Source organism: Sprattus sprattus (assembly GCF_963457725.1).
Source record: "Sprattus sprattus genome assembly, chromosome: 5".
NCBI lineage: Eukaryota > Metazoa > Chordata > Actinopteri > Clupeiformes > Clupeidae > Sprattus > Sprattus sprattus.
The window spans coordinates 3271318-3294699 of record NC_137924.1 but is presented as its reverse complement, the minus strand read 5'-3'; the positions used below and the strand labels follow the sequence as shown (position 1 = coordinate 3294699).

General features: G+C 40.3%; 1 protein-coding gene across 1 annotated transcript; it reads right to left on the bottom strand.

Moving 5' to 3' along the window:
• Positions 1–507: 507 nt before the first annotated feature.
• LOC308365576 (GTPase IMAP family member 9-like) lies at positions 508–18848 on the bottom strand (the record flags this gene model as incomplete). The annotated part of the gene is made up of 4 exons (XM_080839045.1): positions 508–576; positions 6653–6813; positions 17654–18250; positions 18773–18848. 4 exons carry the CDS (start codon positions 18846–18848, stop codon positions 508–510), a joined length of 903 nt encoding a protein of 300 aa, XP_080695171.1.
• Positions 18849–23382: the final 4534 nt, after the last annotated feature.

Here is a 23382-nt window from a genome sequence, read left to right as displayed (position 1 = left end):
TTCTGTTTTGTTGTAAGGTGCAGTATTTAGTAGCTGTTAAAACAAGGACAATAGGTTTTAAAGAAAAGGGATAGTCCACTCAAAAACCATCTACAATCTATAAAGCACCAATGTGATTGCGACTCTAACATTCTCAAATGTTGCATTTAAGTTGGACTGCCTTTAAGCATGACATTTTGTTTATTTTCAGTATGGACGTGGACGATTTGGAAAGACCTGGCGACGTCGCTCGTGGGTCTTTGGGATGATGGAAGTCAGGCGGTCCCGCAGACGCCCTGTTTTAAAACTTGTTGAAAATCGATCCAGGAGGAGATTGCTCCCAATCATAAGGAAATATGTTAGACCTGGAAGTGAAATCATTAGTGATTGCTGGCGTTCCTACGACCGGTTGTCCCATGACGGCTACATACACTACCAGGTAAATCACCAAAGGTATTTTGTCCACCCTGGGACTGGTGCTCATACACAGCACGTTGAACGGGCATGGCGGACTTATAAGGAGGACATCTACAGGTACAGGGGGAACCTGACAGAGAAGGCCTTGAAGATGAACTTAAGGTTCATCGAGTGGAACCACTGGCTCGGGAAAGAGCATAGGAAGGGCATTCTTGGACGCTTATTGAAAGACATAAGAGCATTTTACAAAGTATAACCATAAAAAATGAGGAAGGCCACAGAGCTTCTCGTTATTAAATATAGAATGCCAAAGTGATGTATGATGTATTACTGCACTGTTTTTTGTTTTGAGTTTGATACTGTTGATACTCCTTGATACTACCTCTTCTGACCCTGACAATTTGTTTGGTGTTTGGTGTTAGATTCCATTTGCACGTTTGCACTTTTTATTTACACTTGTTTTGCAATAAAAGTACACTAGAAAGCTATGCCACTGTTTTGCACTTTATGTATTGAGTATTGAAGTTACTCTCGTCAAGTTTTGCAGATTAAGAAGATAAATATTAGTCTCTTTGACAGTTCACCTGTTTCTGCATTTTTGTCACAGGTTGTGTGAAGGAGTGTAACGAAATGCATTGTATCTTTATGTAAAGGAAAGTACATGGTAATATCATTGAAACAAACCACGCTTCCTTTTACAGTACAGTTCCACCTTCCTTACAGGGTAACGACACTGTAAAACTCTGATATCACCCCGATATTTACCTGATAATTATCATGGAGATATGGGAGTGCTTGCCAGGTACCATGTTCAAAACTACACACCCTGATGGGTGGTAGAGGATTATAATCTATAGTTACCAGGAAAGTACATGGTAATATCATTGAAACAAGCCACGCTTCCTTTTACAGTACAGTTCCACCTTCCTTACACGGTAATTCACAAGGTTTTACATGATAATGTAAATTGTAACTACTGGGTTATTAGAAAGTAATTACTTTGTAGTTGGAAGTTATACCCTCACTGTCACTTTCAACACAGGTTGGCTGGTAATACATCATCTATAATTCCTGGATAAATACCTGGTAGTTCTCAGTATATTTCTAGTAAATACTAGATAATTAGTTGGTATTTACCAGGTAAATATTAGGTAACTACCATGTAAATAAGTGGTAGTTAGCAGGTAAGTGTGTGATCATTTTCAGTAAATACCTGGTACAGGCATGAGAATCACTCACCTTTCAGCGAAATTCGCCGTTTTGAAATCAAAATAGGTGACCTACGTGAATCGTGTAGATTCGATGAGTTTTTATTTTTGTGGGGGGGGGGGGCACATATTCAGTGAACTGCGAAAACGCAGACCTGCCAAACTGCACGCATTTTGTGTACCCGCCCCCTCCCCCGCGACGTAGTTTTTGGACATCTTATTCATATTCAGATGACATGTAGCCTACTATTGCAAGCATGCACCTAGTGGTGGTAAAGATAATTAATTATATCTGGCAACACTGGGAAAGCAGTTGATCAATGACTGTGTGTCTACAGTCAGAGCTCGCGCAAGAAGGAAAGAAAGATATCCTTTCCAAAACGTATAGACGTAATAACTAATTTGTGAAACCGTAATGTTACCGTAATGTTAGCATATAAAACGTTAAAACATGTGTTCGGTAACTTAACGAGATGATTCATTTCAAGCGGTATAACCTTCAGATACATTTGTATTAAAAAGTTAGCCGTAGTAGCAAGCATATGATGTGATTAGCCTGGTTACGAGACGGCTACGGTGTGAATAACTGATGGAGTAGGCTAATTTAGCTGCAGAAACGTTAACTCAAACGCCACGGAGACTCCCTGTTCTAACTTTGAATCGCTCTGTTGGGGCAAAGTGACCATTGCAATAGTCTTTGCTAACGTAGCAACTAATTCCTACTATTTTGTTTAGTGCATCATTCTATATGTGTTCTTTCGTAGTTTAAATGTGTTCAGTATTAATCAATAATGTAGAAAATAATAAAAGTAAAGACAACATTTCTCAAAATAATTAAAGGTGTGTCAAAACTTTTGACTGGTAGTGTATACACTGTATATATTCTTGAGAAGTGCTTAATGATGCCAAATGTAAAGATCTCTTTTCATTTATGGAATTCTTGTCAAGAAAATATGATTGTATTGTTTTCTTCGCTGCTGATTTATTATGTTGAAAAACTGGATGATATGGCTGTGAGTGGGGAATTGACCACGTGCAAAGCACCTGCCAAACAGAACGCAAAGGGCCTTGCCAAAAAAACATATTGAAATCATAACATTGTATTGGCTGTCAATCATGATGAAAGAGTAGACAAGTTAAGTTACAGCATGTCCAACATCGCTTGTGGGGGTTATGCATTAAGCCATTTGTGGTGCTTATACCACATTGTGCCTCATATACTGTAAATGTTAGACCCAGTGACAGGCTGGCATGAAATGGCTTGCATAACACTTAGTAAGGAGGCCATAATCATTTTTGACTCAAGGCTGAAGTTAAGTTTCTCCAGCTCTCCCCAGGTTGGAAAAACAGCATCTCAAAATGCATCCGATTGATGCTTTAAAATATGGAATCTTTAAATTTTGCTTACGGGGGAGCATGCCCCCGGACCCGCCTAGAGGGGTAATATCCTCCTCACCTTTTTCACCCCTTACCCGTTTTCATGCCTGCTGGTAATTACCAGGTAAATATCTATGTTATTATCACCCTAACAAGGTCACATATAGACACATTCTGTGGGTTTATAGTCTACAATATGCAATTGCAGGATATCTACCAAGTAATTAATGGGTAAATACCAGGTAACTTGTTGGTATTTACCAGATAAATAAAAGGTAAATATTTTGAACTACCGGGTTTAAAATCAACGATATACAATTACTGCGTATCTACCAGGTAATTATTGGGTAAATGCCTGGTAGTAGTCAGGAAAATATCTGGTAAACACTGTGTAATTACCTGGTAAATAACCTGGTATGTACTTGGTAATTACCTGGTAATTGTAATTAATTAAATGGTTATTACCTAGTAAATACATCTTATTACCAGGTATTTACCTGCTAATTACATGGTTATTAGGGGACTGTAAAAGGAAGCGTTACCAATTATTTTTATTATTTCATACAAGAGGCAATACAGGTATCAGCATACTTTGTAATGTTATACAGTTTATATACCTCCTTATGATTTCAACAACACTCATATTCATACGTGCAACACAGACACTCAACTGCCCCCTGGCACCCTCCCACCACTCCCACACACAGACAAACCCTCCCCCTCTCCCCAACACACACACACACACACACACACACACACACACACACACACACACACACACACACACACACACACACACACACACACACACACTTGGTTCCCATCTCTCAGCCACCACACCCATTCCCTATTTCTTGGCTTTACAAGGCTTCAAACAAATCCTGCCACACCTTATTAAATTGTTGCCTTCTGTTCCGGTCTTCGAACATTGCTTTTTCAATATTTCAATAGTATTTCATTAGACCCTTCCATTGCTGTATTGATGGGGCATAGGAACCCTTCCAACCCTTCAGAATTAATTTTTTATACACCAAAGAGGCATATACGACCATCCGCATCTGCATTTGACACAGTGGACCACACTATCCTGCTAGAGCGCCTCCACACCACCATAGGACTATCAGACTCTGCACTCAAGTGGTTTCAGTCCTACCTTTCTGGCAGAACTGAATATGTCTCACTGGGAGGTTGCAAGTCCAGACAGCTCCCTGTCTCCTGTGGTGTTCCGCAAGGGTCGGTCCTCGGCCCCATCCTCTTCATTATGTACATGCTCCCCCTCGGACGCGTCATCAGCAGACATGGGATGTCTTTCCACTGTTATGCTGATGACACACAGCTTTATATCAAAACTGCCCCAAGCCCCACTGCAGCCATGTCATCTCTCAACGCCTGTCTTGGGGAGATAAAGGCATGGATGAGCAACAACTTTCTCCAGCTTAATAGTAGCAAAACTGAAGCCCTTCTTGTTGGTACCCCACACCAGGTTCAGTCATCCTCCTTGACTCATCTCACCTTCGACAGCCAGGTCATCCCCCTCTCCTCCACAGTCACTAATCTCGGAGTTAGGTTTGACTCTCACCTGAACTTTAATGATCATATAAAACACCTGTGCAAAACCTCTTTTTATCATCTAAGAAACATCTCCAAACTCCGCCCCACTTTAACCCTATCAGATGCAGAGAAGCTTGTCCACGCATTTATCTCCTCAAGACTGGACTATTGTAATTCACTCTTCTATGGGATCACTGGCAAGAACATCCAGAAGCTGCAATACATCCAAAACAGCGCTGCCAGGATTCTGATGAAGGTCCGGAAATATGAGCACATAACACCAATATTACACTCACTACACTGGCTCCCTGTCTCTTTCCAGATAGACTACAAAGTCCTTATAATCACCCATACGTGCATTAATGGACATGCACCTCCCTACCTGCAAGAATTAATTAATCCCCAAACCTCCACCTGCACCCTCAGGTCTTCAAACAGCTCGCTCCTCCGCGTCCCCAAAACCAAGCGTCGCACCATGGGCGACCGGGCCTTTTGCTCGGCAGCGCCACATCTATGGAACAGCCTCCCTGACCACCTAAGGGCAACGCAGACGCTGGATTCCTTTAAAGCTGGACTTAAGACTTTTTTATTCAGGAAGGCATTTCTGGCCTTGTGTTGAATCTTTTCTGTTATGCTTATGTTAATATTTAAATTTGTTTTTAATTTTATTGTATTATTATAGTTATTTTCTAATATGTAGGCACTCTGAGATTCTTTTGAATGAAAAGTGCGTTAAAAATAAAATGAATTATTATTTATTATTATCCATCCAATGGGATATTTAAGTGTGTCTGTATTTTGGAATATGCATCTCGTAGCTGTAAATTCAAGTTTGATGCTACAGGTAGTGGTCATCCATTTTTGAATCTCTAACCATCCCTTGCGGACCTTCTCACATTCCCAGAAGGCATGTATGATTGTTTCCTTGTATATGCCACATTTGACACAAACAGGAGAGAAAGAGGCATCAAATGTATTTATTTTTGATCTCGTGTAATATATTCTAGTCATGAGCTTGTATTGCTCTTAATGTGCTATTTGTTACAAAATTAACATTCTTAATCTTCACCTTTGTAAATAAGGCTAAAAACAGGTTTTTGCCCCTAAACTGCTGATCCTCTATGTTTATCCAAGTATCTTCCTCTGATCTGTTTATAATTTTATTAATGTAATAGGCCTGAGCAGAATAGAAATATAGCTCCATTTACAAAAAATCTAGAAGGACTCAAATCCGTGTCCAGAAAATCAAGTAGGACTCAAATCTGTACCCAGAAAATCTAGAAGGACTAAGATCTGTGTACAGAAAATTCAGTAGGACTGAAATATTTTATGTTAGATATAATATTCAGATAGAATATAGAATATGATGCCGCAATTATATCTCTCGGTCTGCCACATCAGACTGGGCTTCAGTGCCTTAGTATCAGCTCCACTACCCCACACATCAGACTGGGCTTCAGTGTCTGAGTATCAGCTCCACTACCCCACACATCAGACTGGGCTTCAGTGTCTGAGTATCAGCTCCACTAACCCAAGTCTAGAAAAATCGCCTGATGCACGCAAGGCGTGAAAAGTCGCGCAAGGGTCGCGCAAGGGGCTTGCGTGGCCTCTTGCGCTTGCGCTTACGCTTACGTCTCTGACCATAAATCAGCCTTTAGTGTTGTATCAAATAATGTACCCAACTCACAAGAAGCAAACGGTTATCTGAGACAATAAAACTAATGTGAGCTCAATTAATAACCAAACCCAACTGCTATAGAAACAGCATAAAGCCATTTACTAGACCAATTTCGATGAACGGCAAGGGGTGTTTCGATGTAAAACATCCCCCTGGAACTATGTTGTGTGACTATGGTTCCGATTTCACTTCAGCCATTTGCTTAAATTTCACACAATTATTATGCAGCCTTGACCAAAAACGTACATTTCTCTCCCTCTACCTTTTCTGTCAACCGGAAATGTAAAGTAAAAACAAATATATACGTTAGTTAATTTGTGTGTATCTATGCATTTATGTGTATATTTGTATTCAATGATGTATTGGATTCTAGGGACTTCAGATCTGTGCACAGAACAGCCAAGGGTCCTCACCACACCACCAACACACTCCACACAGATACACTGTTCCACACTCCACACTGGTACACGGTTCCACACTGGTAGAGGATTCCACACTCCACACTGGTACACGGTTCCACACTCCACACTGGTACACGGTTCCACACTCCACACTGGTACACGGTTCCACACTCCACACTGGTACACGGTTCCACACTCCACACTGGTACACGGTTCCACACTCCACACTGTTGGAGAGTACCCATGGTCCGTCCCCTGCCTGTCCGATGACACAACTCTTCAGTCCCTCTCGAGGTCAAGCTTCAAACTACATCTTATGACATTTCCACTCAACCAGAAAATTCAAACTCTCGCATAATTCCCCTCTATATTTCCATGTTCTGTTTGGTAAACACAGTGCTTCTCTGTTTCAATGAGGGGTTGAGGACAAAACATTTCCCTTCATCACACATGGCCATGTGCCAGAGACGGAGTGAATGTCAGGCAGAAGAACTGAACTGAGTGACACAAGTGACATTTTCTTCTTTATTTACTGTAAGATAAAGTTTGAGCTTAAGTTGTCAACAATTTAAAAGTTTCACAATAACAATACAAACAAACAAATGTGATGTTCACACTAGATTCAGAGTTCAAATCAATTTTACAGCTCAGCAGCTGCTATCAACCCTAACAGGCTGGTTAGAATCAGAGAAGGTTACTGCTATACATCATTTATGCTACTATCAACTCTAACATACTGGTAACAGTCTGAGAATACATTGTTTGTCCACATTTTGTGTTAAATTAAATATATATAGTGTGAATCCACTGCACTGTGAAGTGTCCACACGTATGACCAGCAGCAGAGCATGGGGTCCAGGAGGACACAGAGACACACTGAGCTTAATCTTATTTTAAGTCAGTTCAGGAGTTTCCTGAGAGAAGTACAGGACTGAAGACTTCATTCACACATACATACTTGATTTTAGTCAGAGTTACACAATTATTTCAATCATCTCCTGCAAGGAGACAATGTGTTGTACAAAATCCATAGCGGGATGATTTAATACAACTACAACGCTAGCTGGCTAACAGATGGAACACTGTGGTAAAACCTTTCAGGCAACACAGGTGTGAATCTGCAGTTTAATTCACGGCTCTGGCGAAAGTTACAAGCACCACGATTCAAACAATAAATTGAAAGCTTACTTATTACTTACTTCTTATTCCAAACTCAACTTATATCACACATTATATCACACATTACAATAAAAGACACGTTGATACAGACATATGACCAGACTAGTTTTGGCTGGTTTCTGCCAAGACTCGAGGTGATGACTCTAGGGGGGTTTCACAATGCACTATATCCTTTGGACTTCCTTGTTGTCATCACATGCTTCATCCCATGGTGTCAGTTATGTATCTCAGTAGCCTTACCCACTTCTGTTTAGGTCTGGTGTGTTACATTGTGACTCATGTCTCCCTAAGGGAGGTCCCCCATGGTCCTGCTAATATGGTCCTCATGTTCATAGTTATAACATGACACCAAAATAAATGTTGCAGTCATAAGACCTCAGGGACAGAAAGGAGGAGCATATCTCCCAATCTTACACAGAGTAAAAAGAAAAGTTATCTCAACTAATATTCATTTTCAAACCACAAAAATCATCCCACAATACATCTTATCACAGGCTCTGTTTGTCAGACGGGTAATTAGCATGCTATATGAGAAGATAAAAAGCACATTCGACTTTGTATAAACAGGAAGGATCAGGAAGTCTTTGGTTTACAGCAGAAGCGGAAGTCAGAATCATATTTGTCCTTCTTTGAGCTCTTCTTCTAATTATTGTTGCCCTGGTCTGATTCATCCTGTGCCTCAAGAAGGTCACCATGGGCCTTCTTCTTTTTAAACAGGTTTGGGAACTTTAATCTTCTGGAATCTGAGCTCCGAACAGAACTAGCTATAGAACTCAAAGATCCAATTCCAGAGCTTCGGGAAGAAGCTGCAGACCTCACTGATCCAAGGAGAGAACTCATGTCATATCCTGTCTGTGATCCAAGAGAGCTGTATGCAGAGCTGGTGAAAGACCGGCAGTCAGAGTCTCCACTGGATTCTCCACTCACTATGAAACAGGACAAATGTCAGTGAAGAAGACTGATCATAATGAAACATGTACAGATTAATAATAAAGATACCAGAAGAGGATAACAGAACACAATGTTCTGCATACAGTGCTATGGGTTTTTCATTTGCAGATCCACACACCTGCCAAACTTCTAGTGTCAAAATACTCGTAGAGTATGACGTATGATAATTCATAATTAAGGTTTTGAAGTGTTTCATATTGTATATTTGTTCTTGGTAATGTGCAGGTTTAACCAATGATGTTGTGTGAAATGCTGTTCTTCAGCAAGTCTTTTTTTTGCAAGTCAAGTCTCAAGTCTTTAAGCTCGAGTCCAAGTCAAGTCTCAAGTCTTTAAGCTTGAGTCCAAGTCAAGTCTCAAGTCTTTAAGCTCGTGTCCAAGTCAAGTCTCAAGTCTTTAAGCTCGAGTCCAAGTCAAGTCTCAAGACTTTAAGCTCGAGTCCAAGTCAAGTCTCAAGTCTTTAAGCTCGAGTCCAAGTCGAGTCTCAAGTCTTTAAGCTCGAGTCCAAGTCAAGTCTCAAGACTTTAAGCTTGAGTCCAAGTCAAGTCTCAAGTCTTTAAGCTCGAGTCCAAGTCAAGTCTCAAGTCTTTAAGCTCGAGTCCAAGTCAAGTCTTTAGGCTCGAGTCCAAGTCAAGTCTCAAGACTTTAAGCTTGGGTCCAAGTCAAGTCTCAAGTCTTTAAGCTCGGGTCCAAGTCAAGTCTCAAGTCTTTAAGCTCGGGTCCAAGTCAAGTCTCAAGGCTTTAAGCTCGAGTCCAAGTCAAGTCTCAAGTCTTTAAGCTCGAGTCCAAGTCAAGTCTCAAGACTTTAAGCTCGGGTCCAAGTCAAGTCTCAAGTCTTTAAGCTCGAGTCCAAGTCAAGTCTCAAGACTTAAAGCTCGGGTCCAAGTCAAGTCTCAAGTCTTTAAGCTCGGGTCCAAGTCAAGTCTCAAGTCTTTAAGTTTGAGTCCAAGTCAAGTCCCAAGTCTCTTAGTTGTAATGAGCATTCTGTCATCTGCTGCATAACATCCAGTCTGTTAAGAGCGCTGCTGTATCTAAGGAATTAAGGGATGGACTGTATTATCATCAGTATCATGTCCTCATTATACTTAAGCTAGCGCAGCTATGACAGTTATATGGCAGTGTCCAAGATCGGCCATTAAATGCTACGTTTATTAATGGAGCCATTTAGCTGATGATTTTTAATCCATTATTAAATCTGACATAGCTACGCTAGTTTAGCTATAACATCTTCCAATTTTCATTGAGGCCGAGGTAGTGTTTGCCTCCCCTCTGTTCTTCCAATAAGGCTTTATGTCAGATCAGCAAATTCAGCGATTTTGTTAGTGCCATTTGTTTCATTGTGTGAACCAGCTTCACTATATAAATACTCTGCATTTCCATCAAATTTAGCTGATGATGACATTCAGAGTCAGACAGGTTCAGAAGCTGGTAGTCTGTCTTGGTCACAGGCTACAGCTAGCACGTCTTGTGATAAATCGCATTTATGTCATAGCTAACTCAAAATTAATAGCGATTAATCGCACATTTTTAACTATTCTACATTTTTTTTCGATATTTTTACATTTTATTTTAAAGCTCTTATCAACATGTAAAAGTGGATTGGCTTGCTTTATGCAAATGTTTTATTTTATTGAAAAACAACATTGCCAAACAGGGCGGTACAAAATCAAATTATAAAGTGCACATTTCAAGTAAACAAGGACTCAGCCTACAGTGCAGTTAAACCATGGCTTAATATTTTCTTTTTTTCAAGTTTGCTGGGAACATAGCAGTCAGGCCTCTAATTTCAGAAACAATGAACCGTAACAGTTAGGTTACCAATAAAAGGTAAGCCTACTACTTCTTTGCTTTCAGCCAGCTGCCTGTTGAGATTTTCAGACAACAGTGGATTTGGTTTCTTTTGCACAACACAACTTTTAAAAGTAAAATATTTTTTTTACATAACGTCCGCGAACTGTGTAGTAGGCTTAAGTTACGGTTTGAGTGAATGGTGAGCGCGATACAGCTAAATGGATGATAAAAAGCTTTGGATGGTTAATCTCGCGATACAAATTTTTACGGGGTTAGAATGGGTTTGCATTGCCGTTAATAACACGTTATACTGACAGCACTAAAAATTATATAAAAGGAAATTAGTGTAAATAAACCTCTTTTTTTCACCCATTGCCCAATAAGAATCAATAAGAGAATCGATAAGTAACCGAATCGATAAGCAGGAATCATTGCCTTCACCATACTTCTCAGGCCAGTGCCTGCTACTGCATAGGCTACTGCATAGATTGGTTGGTCAGCAGCAAGAACAGGTACTTGGCCTGGGTTCAGGAATGATACAATGTCGTTGATTTTGTCCATCACATGTTTGCCTGTAGCAATGGAGTGGGTCTGATCAAAAAGCAGCAGTAACGGCAATGTGATGCTGATCTCAAACGCAGGGCTTCTCATCTTTGAAGCATGGTGTGCAGACCAAGTCACATCTACAGGCCCCTCAGTCACAGTGATCTTCTCCAGCCACTCATACTCCAGAGCAATCTGTGATCTCAGTACACTGGAACCTGGCAAATCTGTTAAAGTACTTGGCGGAGGATATATCAAGTCTCTAGCTTTAAGTTACTTAAATAGCAAGAGGGAGTTTAAAGAGCAGTGTGTGAAAAATGTGTAATTGATGTTTTATAGTCATTGTGTGTGTTCAGGATAAGGAATGCTTGAGGAAAGAAGCTCCTCCTCAGTCTCTCTGTTCTGGTCTTGTAGCAGCAGAGACGTTTGCCTGACCTCAGTGTTTTGAAAAGTCCATGGTCAGGATGTTAGGAATCCTTTACAATACCTTGGGCGTTGGTAGGTAAGTATTTTATTGTAGGTGTCCTGCAGAATATGGAGAGATGCTCTGATGATTCGGTACTGCAGTCACAGGCTGTACAGTTCCCATACCAAGTGGTGCTGTCAGGACACTATTCACAGCTGATGGGTGCGGATGCTCTGAACTTCCTCAGCTGATGTAGGAAGTACAGTCTTTACCTTGATTTATTCGGTGTGCTGGGCAGTCCATATTAGATCGTCAGTAGGCTAAGGTGTATTCCCATGTATGTCAAACTTGATCTAAATGACTTAACATAAAAATAACATTATCTTATATTTGCCTCATTGTTATTCTTGGACGCGGCTATGTATACAGCACTAATTAGAATTAATTCAGCCCACTTTTGAGGATGTTCGAGTGTTTTCCTCTATCGTTCACGTTGTTCCTAACCGCACGGGAGCCGCCATTTTTCCATTCTGTTGACAAATGCAGCCTTCTCATTGGTGTAGCACGATCACGTGTCGAACCGTGGCACGGCTCCCGACAAAAATCTTATTACGCTCTGAAGACTATAGTTCTGCATAAAACAAAGCCATATAGACGATCGACTGGAAAATCAGCGACGAACTTTTTTTTGGTAACTAACCACGACTTGTTCTTTTTTATAAGCTAAAGATTGTGTAGATGCCAGTGAGTGGAACGGGCTGAAACGAAAACCGTGTTCACCTTACGGCCTAACACCCTTGGAAGTCCATATTATTCAAGTAATGGTATCAGATTTTAAGCCTAGAAAGTTTGTAGGAGCTAGCAATTTGAAAATGGCTCTACAGAAAACGCTGTTAAAAAAAGTACAGGCACCCCCTCACCCCTAAAACATAATGTTGTGACAAAACTATAGTAGTATTAAGAAGTGTATAAAAAAGCTTGCATTTTTTCAGCCAAATATGAGATGGTTGAGTGTGGAATTTTCCTTAAAATGTCAAGTTTGGCGTGGAATGACTCATGTAGCCAAACTTGCTTTGTTAATAAACAGATGTTAGTCAGTCACACATCACGCTGAAACTTAAATAAAACTGCCAAGAACATATTTCGGTCAGGGGCAGGGGCGGCCTTTCCTACAGGCGGGTTAGGCGGCCGCCTAGAGCGCCATCTAGAGGGGGAGCGCCAAATAATGCGCCCGGAAAAGAAAAAACACATTTTTTTTTTTTTCCCAGACGCATAAGTTGGCGCTCCTTCTATATCTCCAACCAATATTTTGACATAAAACAAATAAATCTAACTTTAGGGTAGAATGAGCCAAAACTCGAAAACGGAGGGCTATGTTCTTCATTGGTGTTGTTAGATCATGCTAGCATAGCGAGACATTTGGTGCGAATGTGTGTGTATCCTCTGAAGAGGCTTAACCCCAACGGCGTGCATGACTAGACTGTCCGGATCACAGAACTCATCGATCTATCTCTTTACCGTCGGAAAGGCAGGTGAAAGTAATGATATTACAGCCCCGCAAGGTGCAGGGAAGTCCACTTATGATGTACAATACACATTAAGGGTCGCTACAATATGTTATCATGAAAACACTAATGATGAACACAGTATTTCAGAGATCAAACTGATTTTGGAGAAACAGTGTATAATGAGCAGATAAACCACACGTGGGAAAACATTAATACAACTTTTTCAGGGGGTTATCAAACATTATTGTGAATGAGTACATGTACATGGATTTATGGGAACAGCCGCTCGACAGGTCCTCGTCTGTTGCAACTAATTACAAATCAAACTTCTTCCAACAATATCACATAGGCCTATGCGCAAAGTAACGTATTCTTTTAACGACATATAATGATAATACTGACTGTAACATACCGGCATAGTCGCCCCATAATGCCGTGCGGCGGGCGCATACTTTTCTATGTGTGATAATGCACTAACGATGTACCTGTTCCTTACTGTTCTTATTGCATGTCGTTGTTCTGTGTTGGGACTGAGTTTATACAGGTGTGTGACGGTAACACAGTCTATTTGCTGCGATCGTTGTGTTTATGTGAAATAATTGCAGTCTTACAAGGCAAAATAGCGTTTGAAAGTTGCAATGGGGGGGGGGGGGGAGTGAAGCTCGCCTAGAGCGCCAAATGTGCTAGGGCCGCCCCTGGTCAGGGGCTTGTGTTTTATCCAAACACAATCATCCAAGTTACCATGACTGAACATTGTGTGTAGTGTTTTGACAACATGATGATGTGTAATTGTCATCAGAGAGTGTGTTAACATCTAAGAAAAACTTTAACACTGTATGGGTTTTCTGAACTTGGAGAAGACCGGGGTATATGTATGGTCTGTATAACCCAAAGGAAGAAAGACTTGTTGTATCAGGTTAGAGATTTATGTGAAACTGTGCCATCGTAAGCATTCATTAAGTGCGCACAATCAAAAATCAGAACATTTGCATGATTTAGTTTAACACTTCAAGTTCAAGTTCAAGTTCAAGTATTTATTTGTCATTTACACAGAAAAACAGAGTCAGACTGGGCACTTCAAACCCTAAGGCCTTTTTTTGACTCTGTTAAGTAGTCTGCCATGCCTGAAATGTTTGTACATTTCTAAAAACTAAACTTAAAACCATGAGGCCAAAGTGGCATTTATGATTATATTCTAGAAAACCTCAGCAAAAATGTAATGAAAGTAAAAGGAATGTAGTAAAACAAGTTTTTTATTAAAATTAAATCTAAAGACACTAAAATTAAATCTAGTTTTAGAGGTGCTCAGACTTTGTACAAAAACACATTGATAATATTTTGGAATTTTTCTTTTTTACTCTGAACCTTGTAACCATAGGTGTTTGCTGCACATAAGTGAGTTTAGCATTCAGAAAGTGTGTGTGGTTTCTGTACTAATTATAAGTTATATAGAAAGTGATACTTTTCTTCACTTAGACCACTATGCATATTGATGAGAAAGGTGTGAACATTCTGGGACACCTAGGTCAAAGACAATGGCCATGACGTAATAACCCTGGAATGTCTTTGTGGCCCACTACCCCCTACAGGTTTTCTTGACACATCATAAACCAATAGTAATCACTGAATTACCATTCTCTTATCATATGAATAGTTGTAATTTGCTAATGGGAGGGTCAAAATCTCACTCAGAGGCTGAAATGTGTAAGGGATTAGTTATATCCTCCTTACGAAGTGATTATTTATATTTTAGGTTTAAACTGTATATATTTAAAAAGTGAAGGGTTCAAGGTTGCTGTGGATGTTAGTTTTATGTTTGAAGGACAAAAACTTGCAGAGATTTTAAAATCTATTTATTAGTGCTGTCAGTTTAACGCATTATTAACGGCCCATTTTAACGCCGTCAATTTTTTTATCGCACGATTAACATGTTGTAAAAACAAAAAAAAAAGGTTTTTGTTTTAGATTAACGTTCTTTTTGGCCTTGCAAACTGTGTAGTAGGCTAATGTTACGTTTGAGTGAATGGTAAGTGCGATACGGCGAAATGGATGATAAAAAGCTTCTGAATAGAAAGTTAACCCTTAAAAGTTGTGTTGTGCAAAACAAGCGAGCTTCACTGTCAACAGGCAGCTATCTGAAAGCTCAGAAGTAGTAGGCTTTCCTTTTATTGGTAACCTAACTGTAACGGTTCATTGTTTTTGAAATAAGAGGCCTGACATCTTTGTTCACAGGAAACTTGAAAAAAAGAAAATATTAAGCCATGGTTTAACTGCACTATAGACTGAGTCCTTTTTTATCTGAAATGTGCACTTTATAATTTTATTTTGTATCGCCCTGTTTGGCAATGTTGTTAAAACATTGCATAAAGCAAGCCAATCCACTTTCCCATGTTGATAAGAGCATTAAAATAAAATCACAATTACGAGAAAAAAAAATTGAAGGGACTTTTAGAATAGATACAAATTTGTGATTAATCGCGATTAATTTTGAGTTAACTATGTCAAAAATGCTATTAATCGCGATTAAATATTTAAATCGTTTGACAGCAATACTATCTATCAAAATACCATCAACCGCCCCACGGGGCACCTTACATGAAGTTTGCATGAAGTCTAGTTTGTCTGCGTCCGAAAGGAAACTTATTCAGATATCCCTATCATAAGGACGAACACACTCTATCCGCACACAGTGCAGTAAATTACTGACCTAGAAATAACCCACCCCCACTTTCCTTGGATGAACCACTTAAAAAGTTTATCTGAACTGTTTGCTTACTGTTTGGTGGAATAAGATCATAGCTTCTTGCTTTCTTTAAATGAGGTGTCAGTTGTTCCTCTGGTCCTGTCTGTGATCTGAAGGAGCTGTATGCAGATCTACTGGGAGACCAGGAGTCAGAGAGGGAGTCTGCAGTCACTGAGAGGGGGAAGAAATAAGAAGAAGTTAGAAATAATTAAACATGAGTTCTACATTCAACCCAAATGTGTCCTGACATTAAAACACTAATAAGGTTGTATTTGAAAAAGCTGATATGATTATAGGGGAGCCAAACACTTACTCCTCTTCTCAAAATATTTGGAGAACGCCAAACTAATGAAGGTAAGTTAGTTACGAAGCTAATAGCAAGCCAACATTAGATTGCTGATGCTGAACTAAATATGTTTGCTAACCATCCATAGCCGCTGAAATTAACTTTTACGTGACCAATTGACTGAATTATCTGGGTTCTCAGGTGACTGAAAAGGTTTGCTCATTTGTTGACACTGCACAGATACATTTGGTGATTCTTTTGCATTTGGACCTCAGTGAGAGACAGACCGAGTACACATTTAGAGTGAGTTGCAGATACAGAGCAGTAAATGTTTACCTATAATAATAACAATAATTCCAGTTCAATCATACTATTATGAGTATTACTACTATTTTGAACATTTACAGAAACCCATTGATGTTGTCTTACCAAACAAGTTACCGAGTTAAAGTGCCATCTGCCTCCAATAGTTGAAAAAAAAAAGACTCTAAATAGTAATTTATAGGCAGACATTTAAAATGTGTTAAGAAGTAGATTAGCGGGAGAAAAGATTAAAGATGGGGAGGCTTCTTAAAATATCCAGACTGTTGCAGGTGGGGATCAGTGGTCGATTATTGATGTTAGTCTCAGGATCAGGTTATTAGGTGCTCTCTAAATAACTACAAAACGCACGTAAATGTTTCAAAGAAAACACAACATAAAACTAACTGACAAACACAAATATCTGTATACCATACCATATAATCTGTCCAACCTCATCTGAATAAGTCAATTAAATAACCCACCCCTTTATATATCTGTTTACAAATGACCAATTTACTTTCTTCGGATATACCACTTTATAGGTTTGTCTGAACTGTTTACTTACTGTTAGGCGGAATGAGATCATAGCTGCTTGCTTTCTTTAAATGAGTTGCCTGCTGGTCCTCTGGTCCTGTCTGTGTTCTTAAGGAGCTGTGTGCAGATCTACTGGGAGACCAGGAGTCAGAGAGGGAGTCTGCAGTCACTGACAGGGAGAAGAAATAATCAGAAGTTGGAAATGAATAAACATGAATTATACATCTATAACATACATGTCCTGACATTAAAATACAGATACGTTTTGAAAAGGCTGATATGATTATGTGGTTCAGTTTCATATAGAGCTGAATGAGCCCCTCAGGGGTGGTGGTAGAAGATCATGTTGACTGTCAGGGAAATAAACCCTTAACCTAGGACTGTATTCTTTACCTCAGAATTAAGACTCACACAAACCAAGAATATAGTTAATAACAGACGTTTACTCGGGGCCCCAGAGGAATGACCTGCCTGAATCTCTTCAAGCAAGACACTGGCCTCTCCTACAAAATGCCTGTTCTTTATTCAAAATAATATTCACGCAAGTTTAACATGAAGACACTCCTAGATCCTTTGTTCATCAGTAACACAGACAAAGCATGAGGAAGTCATGGAAAATCTATTTAACAAACTAAAACACATCATGATAAAATGATATAACATATTTCCTTCACATTGACCCACACTGGGTTTTTTATAGAGCTGAATGATCTCCTCATGGGTAGAAGATCATGTTGCCCCACACTGGGGTCTTGTCAAACAAGTTTACTGAGAAGATGGTTGGTTGTCTGAGTTACTCACCAATCTCATAATGGTGTCCTCTGTTTCCTGCCACCATCTCTTCTATCTTCTCCATTAGCTGTGTAACCTGCATGTGATCTTCTCTCTTCTGATTGTTGAGGACATGATATCTGTTCCCACATTTCTCTACCAGCCACTGCAGACTCTCTCCTTCACTCTCAATGTGCTGCTCAATGGGTGTGTCTCCCAGCCAGTCTCCACGGGTGAATAGCACGATAGTGTGTCTCCACACTCTCTCACTGAGAAGCTCCAGGTGATTCTGCTCTGATCTTCTCTCCGTCTCTGTGAATGCAGTATCCACACGGATGACCAGCAGCACAGCGTGGGGTCCAGGAGGACACAGAGACACACTGAGCTCAATCTCATTTTTAGTCAGTTCAGGAGTTTCCTCTAACTGATAATTCTTCCACCATCCTGGAGCCTCCACCACAGTGACCTGCCTCCCTGCTACGTGTCCCTGTCTCTTCACACACAGAGCTGTTCTCCCTAATGTATCAAACTCCTCTCTGCCCAGGATGGTGTGTCCTGATGAAGTCTTTCCAGATCTTCTATTTCCCAGCAGCACAATCCTCAACTCTGACAGATGATGGGAATCACCTAAGAAGAAAAGGTACAATTCAGACAGAACATTTTTTATTTCTTCTAGAAAATATTTAGTTAAAAGTATTAATGACAGTAGACATTTTTAAAATGTTAAATATATCACAATTGTTACGTTCAACAGGACAATTTATCATCAGACCCCACAGAGTTTACTGACTGAAGAGAAATGTAGAAGTTTAGGGATGAAAGGTCACCAAGGTCACATAGCGTGGTGGCCACAACAAAGAGCAGAAAACAAAGGGAGGGCCTCATTCTTTCCTGCTGTGGTCTGAGCAGCCTTCCTGACTCCCTAGAAAATTCATGATGTGAGTTTACCCAGACTGCTTTTCTCCCTACTCTGTCTGAACCCAAACTAAACGTGATGTAAGCTCCTGCCAACGCTAGAAGTCAAAACTAATGCTGTTAAACAATTCACATATTGAATTGCAATTAATTGCATTGATGGCAAAGAAAGTTGTCCCAACACCAAGCCTTGGGGCAACCCTGTTGTGAGGTGGTGAGGTACAGGACGCTGACCTTTCCATGACACGTTGAACGAGCGCCCAGTGAGGTAAGATTCAAACCAGGAGTGTGCCCTGCCAGAAATGCCCATACTTGACAACATAAACCGAAGGATGCAAATTAAAATCAAGAAGTTTGAGAATCAAGGATTGAGCTGCTGCTCTAGCTGTTTTTAGGGCCTCTGTCGCAGACAATCACATGTGTTACCCAAGGCCACTTTGAATACAGAGAGAAATGTTCCAGAAGCATTAATGACATGTGTGATTGCCGGTAAGAGGGTAACCGGTATGGCTTAAAGGGCCTTGGATGTGATAGGACAGCTACTTGTTCCTCATGGCTGCCACTTTCTCTGTGAAAAAGGAGGTGAAGGTATCAACAGTGAAATTGTTAGCTGGGGGAGGAGGAGGAGGGTACAGCAGACTTTTGAAGGTGGAGAATAGTTTCAGTTACACCGTTGGTTTTGTCAATAAAAAAAGCCTTTTTAGCAGCGGTGATGCTGGATGAGAAGGAGGTAGCTTGCAAGATCGTTCAGGGCTGCAGATTTTTGAAACTTTCCCTCAGCTGCTCTGAGATTGGAGGGTATCACTCAGCCATGGGTCTGGTGGATAGCGCACAAACTATCCAGGCATGAGTTCAGTGTGGAGCAGGGAGATTCAGTGGCATCATTATCCCAAAGAGAAGAGAAAGTGGTGAGAGGTGAAGGAGGAGAAGAGACCAGAGTGGAGTAGGTGGTGGGAGAGAGGTTGTGAAGATTGTGGCGGAATGAACTCATAGTATGGGAGGCACAGAGTTGTTCAGCGAGCCGAACATTGAACGAATAAGTGATCCAAGAAAGGCAGAACATTATGTTTTTTCTGTGGTGCAGTTTTGTGCAAGGACGAGCATGGTACACTGATGTAGACAGTAGGGTGTTGAGCTAATGTATGAAGTCACCCAGTTGTCCTGGTGGATGGTAGATGACAATCAAATAAGCTTTAACCAGAGCAGTCACCATAATTGCATGATGTTCAAAAGAGGCATACCTGTTTGAATGCAGCAGCGGAGTTAATTTCCAGTGTTTGGAAATTAACAGTTCCATCTGACCTCCCCGACCAGATGGCCGGAATGTATGGGAGAATGCATAGTGGTGGCATTGTTTTAAGGTTTGATCCACGCTTCAGTGAGTGCTAAGGTAGGGTGACCAGACGTCCTCTTTGACCTGGACATGTCCTCTTTTCGAGAGCTAAAAAATGCGTCCACCAGGGATTCCAAAATTGTCCAGGATTTTGCCTCGTCGGATATTTGTGTTTCTCAGGGTCTTTCACAAACTAATTATTATGTCCTTACAATTTTTGGAAAGGGTATGTCCCTTACGTTCGACCTTTTTGCGCAGCCTGTTTCGGATAATGATCATATTTGGTAATTGCGTTGGTCATGTGACTCCACTCCACACGGTATAGTTTTAGGTTTTGCTTCATGGCATAAATAGATGGAGTGACAGTTTGCTTCGAGCAATAATTTCACATAATTGAATATTGGATTTTGTTGAATTTGTGTGCGTACATGTATATGTAATGTGACTTTGTATCTCGTCATTATGTGTTTGTGATGGTTTAGTTTAGGAGTGTAATTTAATTAACATAGCATGATGGCACTGTTCGTGAACTCGCTTAGCATAAGCTGCTAATGTACAAATACGATTAATGAAGTTTACCTACGCTAACTTTGAGCGGTCTCTCATTAAAGGCACCCAGTGCAACTTTCGAGGCTTAAAAATAAACATTCAATTTCTAGTCTTTTTTACACGTAGTAAGTTTCAATAACTCCATACCATTACATACCAACATTCAAGCAGCAAAGATGAGACGTCGTTGTCTGGTGAGAACTGATAGAAAATCGATAACAACAACAATCGCCGCCATTTTCTTTATTTTTGGGTAACCTACAATAAATAAAGCAGGTTCCAGTCAATGGAAAAATGGCTTCTCCCCACCGGCGATTGTTGTTGTTTACGATTTTCTATCAGTTCTCACCACACAACGACGTCTCATCTTTGCTCATTGAATGTCGATATGTAATGGTATGGAGTTATTGAAACTTACTACGTGTAAAAAAGACTAGAAATTGAATGTTAATTTTTCATTAAATGTTTACATAAAGTTGCACTGGGTGCCTTTAAGCGTACATGCCCTTGTTGGTCTTAGTTTAAGCCATTAGCATGTCATTACTTAAGAGGTTGAATTCTTACCGTTAGTTCCCTGTAATTTTTTTAATTTAAATGTCACTACAGGGTTGTGTATTATATTTCTGTTTTTACTTTACTTTCAGAACCACTCACACACACATACAAACATACATCCACCTACAATTCATTCCTTTCGTTTTTGTTAATGCAATACAAGGTGTGAATAATCAAACTGGATATCCAAGTCTCCATTCTTTTCCATTCTAATCGGGTGACCCTTAGTGATTACAAATTTCCCGAACCCACTCTATAACAGTGGCTGTAGAGAGAATTGTAATTGGTCGAATGCCTTCCTAGTGTTACCAGATGTATGATAGTTATCCCCCAAATACGATCATTTGGAGCCTTTGGTACGATACCGTACTAAGCCATTTCCAATCTGGCAACACTGAGCACCTTGCCGCCTACAGTAGTTGCATTGTTTACAATAGTACCTGACATCTGCATGTGAAAAAGATGTCAAAACTCCGTTGCGGGGGCGGGGTTCTGCGACAAACTCAAATCTGGTCACCCTAGCTTAGGACAGGTGGTTGGCGTACCGTAACTAGAAATAAAATCGTCTTTATTGACTGCAGACTGACAGTTCCACAGGCCAACAGAGAAGGAGGTTATAGCAGATGAGGTTTGCCGAGGTGAGCAAAGTTAACCCAGGTGGTGCTGCCTTTTGTTATTCCAAGACATTCTATGATAACCAGTGACAACAGACATGCTGCAACGACACATGGATATGGTACAAATCTGACAGGTTCGCCTTGTTTATGTCCTACCTTGCGTAAGTGGACTTGCATGTCTTTACACAAAAAGGGCTGCAGCTTCCGCTGAAAATGCTGGAAATAGTATTCTATACTGATTGCACCAGGGTGAGTTTTTTTCCCCTAGAGACATAAAAAGAACACCCCCAGAAACCTTAAACCTTTATTCTTAAAATACATACAGTTCGAAAAAAATAATTAGCACTTAGTAAGGAAAATAGAACTAAAACATTTCAGTCTCTGAGTGACAACACCATAGATATCCTATCAGTGGCGGCTGGTGGCATTTTTTTGAGGGGGGGCGCAGTTGGGCGGTGCGGTTTAAATAGCACTCCACAATGAGAAGAAAACAGAGGTTTTGAGTAGATTATTTGTTACTGAGGTTAAAGGACTGTATATTTCTTCTTGTAGGTTGCTTGGTCGTATTGCTCGGGCAGTGTCTGTAAGTACACTCATGAAAACCACAGCACTCTTCTTCTTCCTTTCCTTTCCTTTAAATGTTCCATCATCTATTTCACTACATGACATTGCAAACACTATAACTTCATGAAACACACTTACTTTTATCAGGTACGCACACAATGCCTCACATACGTATTGAAACAATGATAATTGGAAAACTAGGCACTCAGTATGTTTAACTATAAACTATACGATATCTAACTGTCAATCTTAACTGAGGGAGCTACACGTGTTACGCCATTACTAACAGAGTCTTTTGTACAATATTAAAAAAAACAAAGCTTTATTTCAAGAACACACAGTGCTCAACACTATCCAATAACAACTATCAACAAACTGTAACTTTGGGCATATTGGGTTGGGTTTCAGAGGTTTACAGAATAAAACAAATGCCCACACATTCACATGAAAGAGATTAAGATTCGTGCTTCGTACATTTCTGGGTGAAGTGCTTTAGCTAGTTCCCTCACCCCCGTTGCAGTCCAGAGTGTTTCATTCCAGAGTGTTTCAGTCCAACAATCAGGGGAAACAAAAAAACGCATCACTCACTGATCAGCCAGCTAAGCTCTGGTTAGCATACAGGCTTGATGAACGTCCTCCCGCAGTCAGTGGTCGTGTTACTTTTATGGGATGTGAGGGAATGACAAAAGGTCTCTGATTCGACCAGTCCAGTCGCGATGATATAAGAAACCCTGTCATTGGCTTTGGGCGCATTGAAATGCGTCCAAAGAACGAACTGTCATCCGCCAATGAGAAGCTGTCCTTGCTCAAATGTTTCTGCCCATTTTTCTGGCTCCCATAGACTTCCACTTGGCTGGCGCCCACACTGATAACGAATGGCAATATATTATATTTGGTTGTTGATAGGGGCTTACGGTCTCCTGCACACATTTAACGCGTTAAGACAGTACATTTCTTATTTTAATTATTTGATTTATAATGTTTTGTTTTTTTTTCATCTCAAAATTGTAGGAGGGACGACGCCCCAGTGCCCTGTATTGACGCACCGCCACTGTATCCTATATAAAGGCTAGATGTCTCAGGGTGGAGTCTTGAACGTCCGCACAGGAGGCCATCTTGCGTTTTTGCAAGGGTGTGTTTACATTTAATTCCAATAAAAATGCATTCCTTTTACTCTCATGGTATTAGTGCTAAGAATATTTCATATCTGCTTTTTTTTTAGGAAG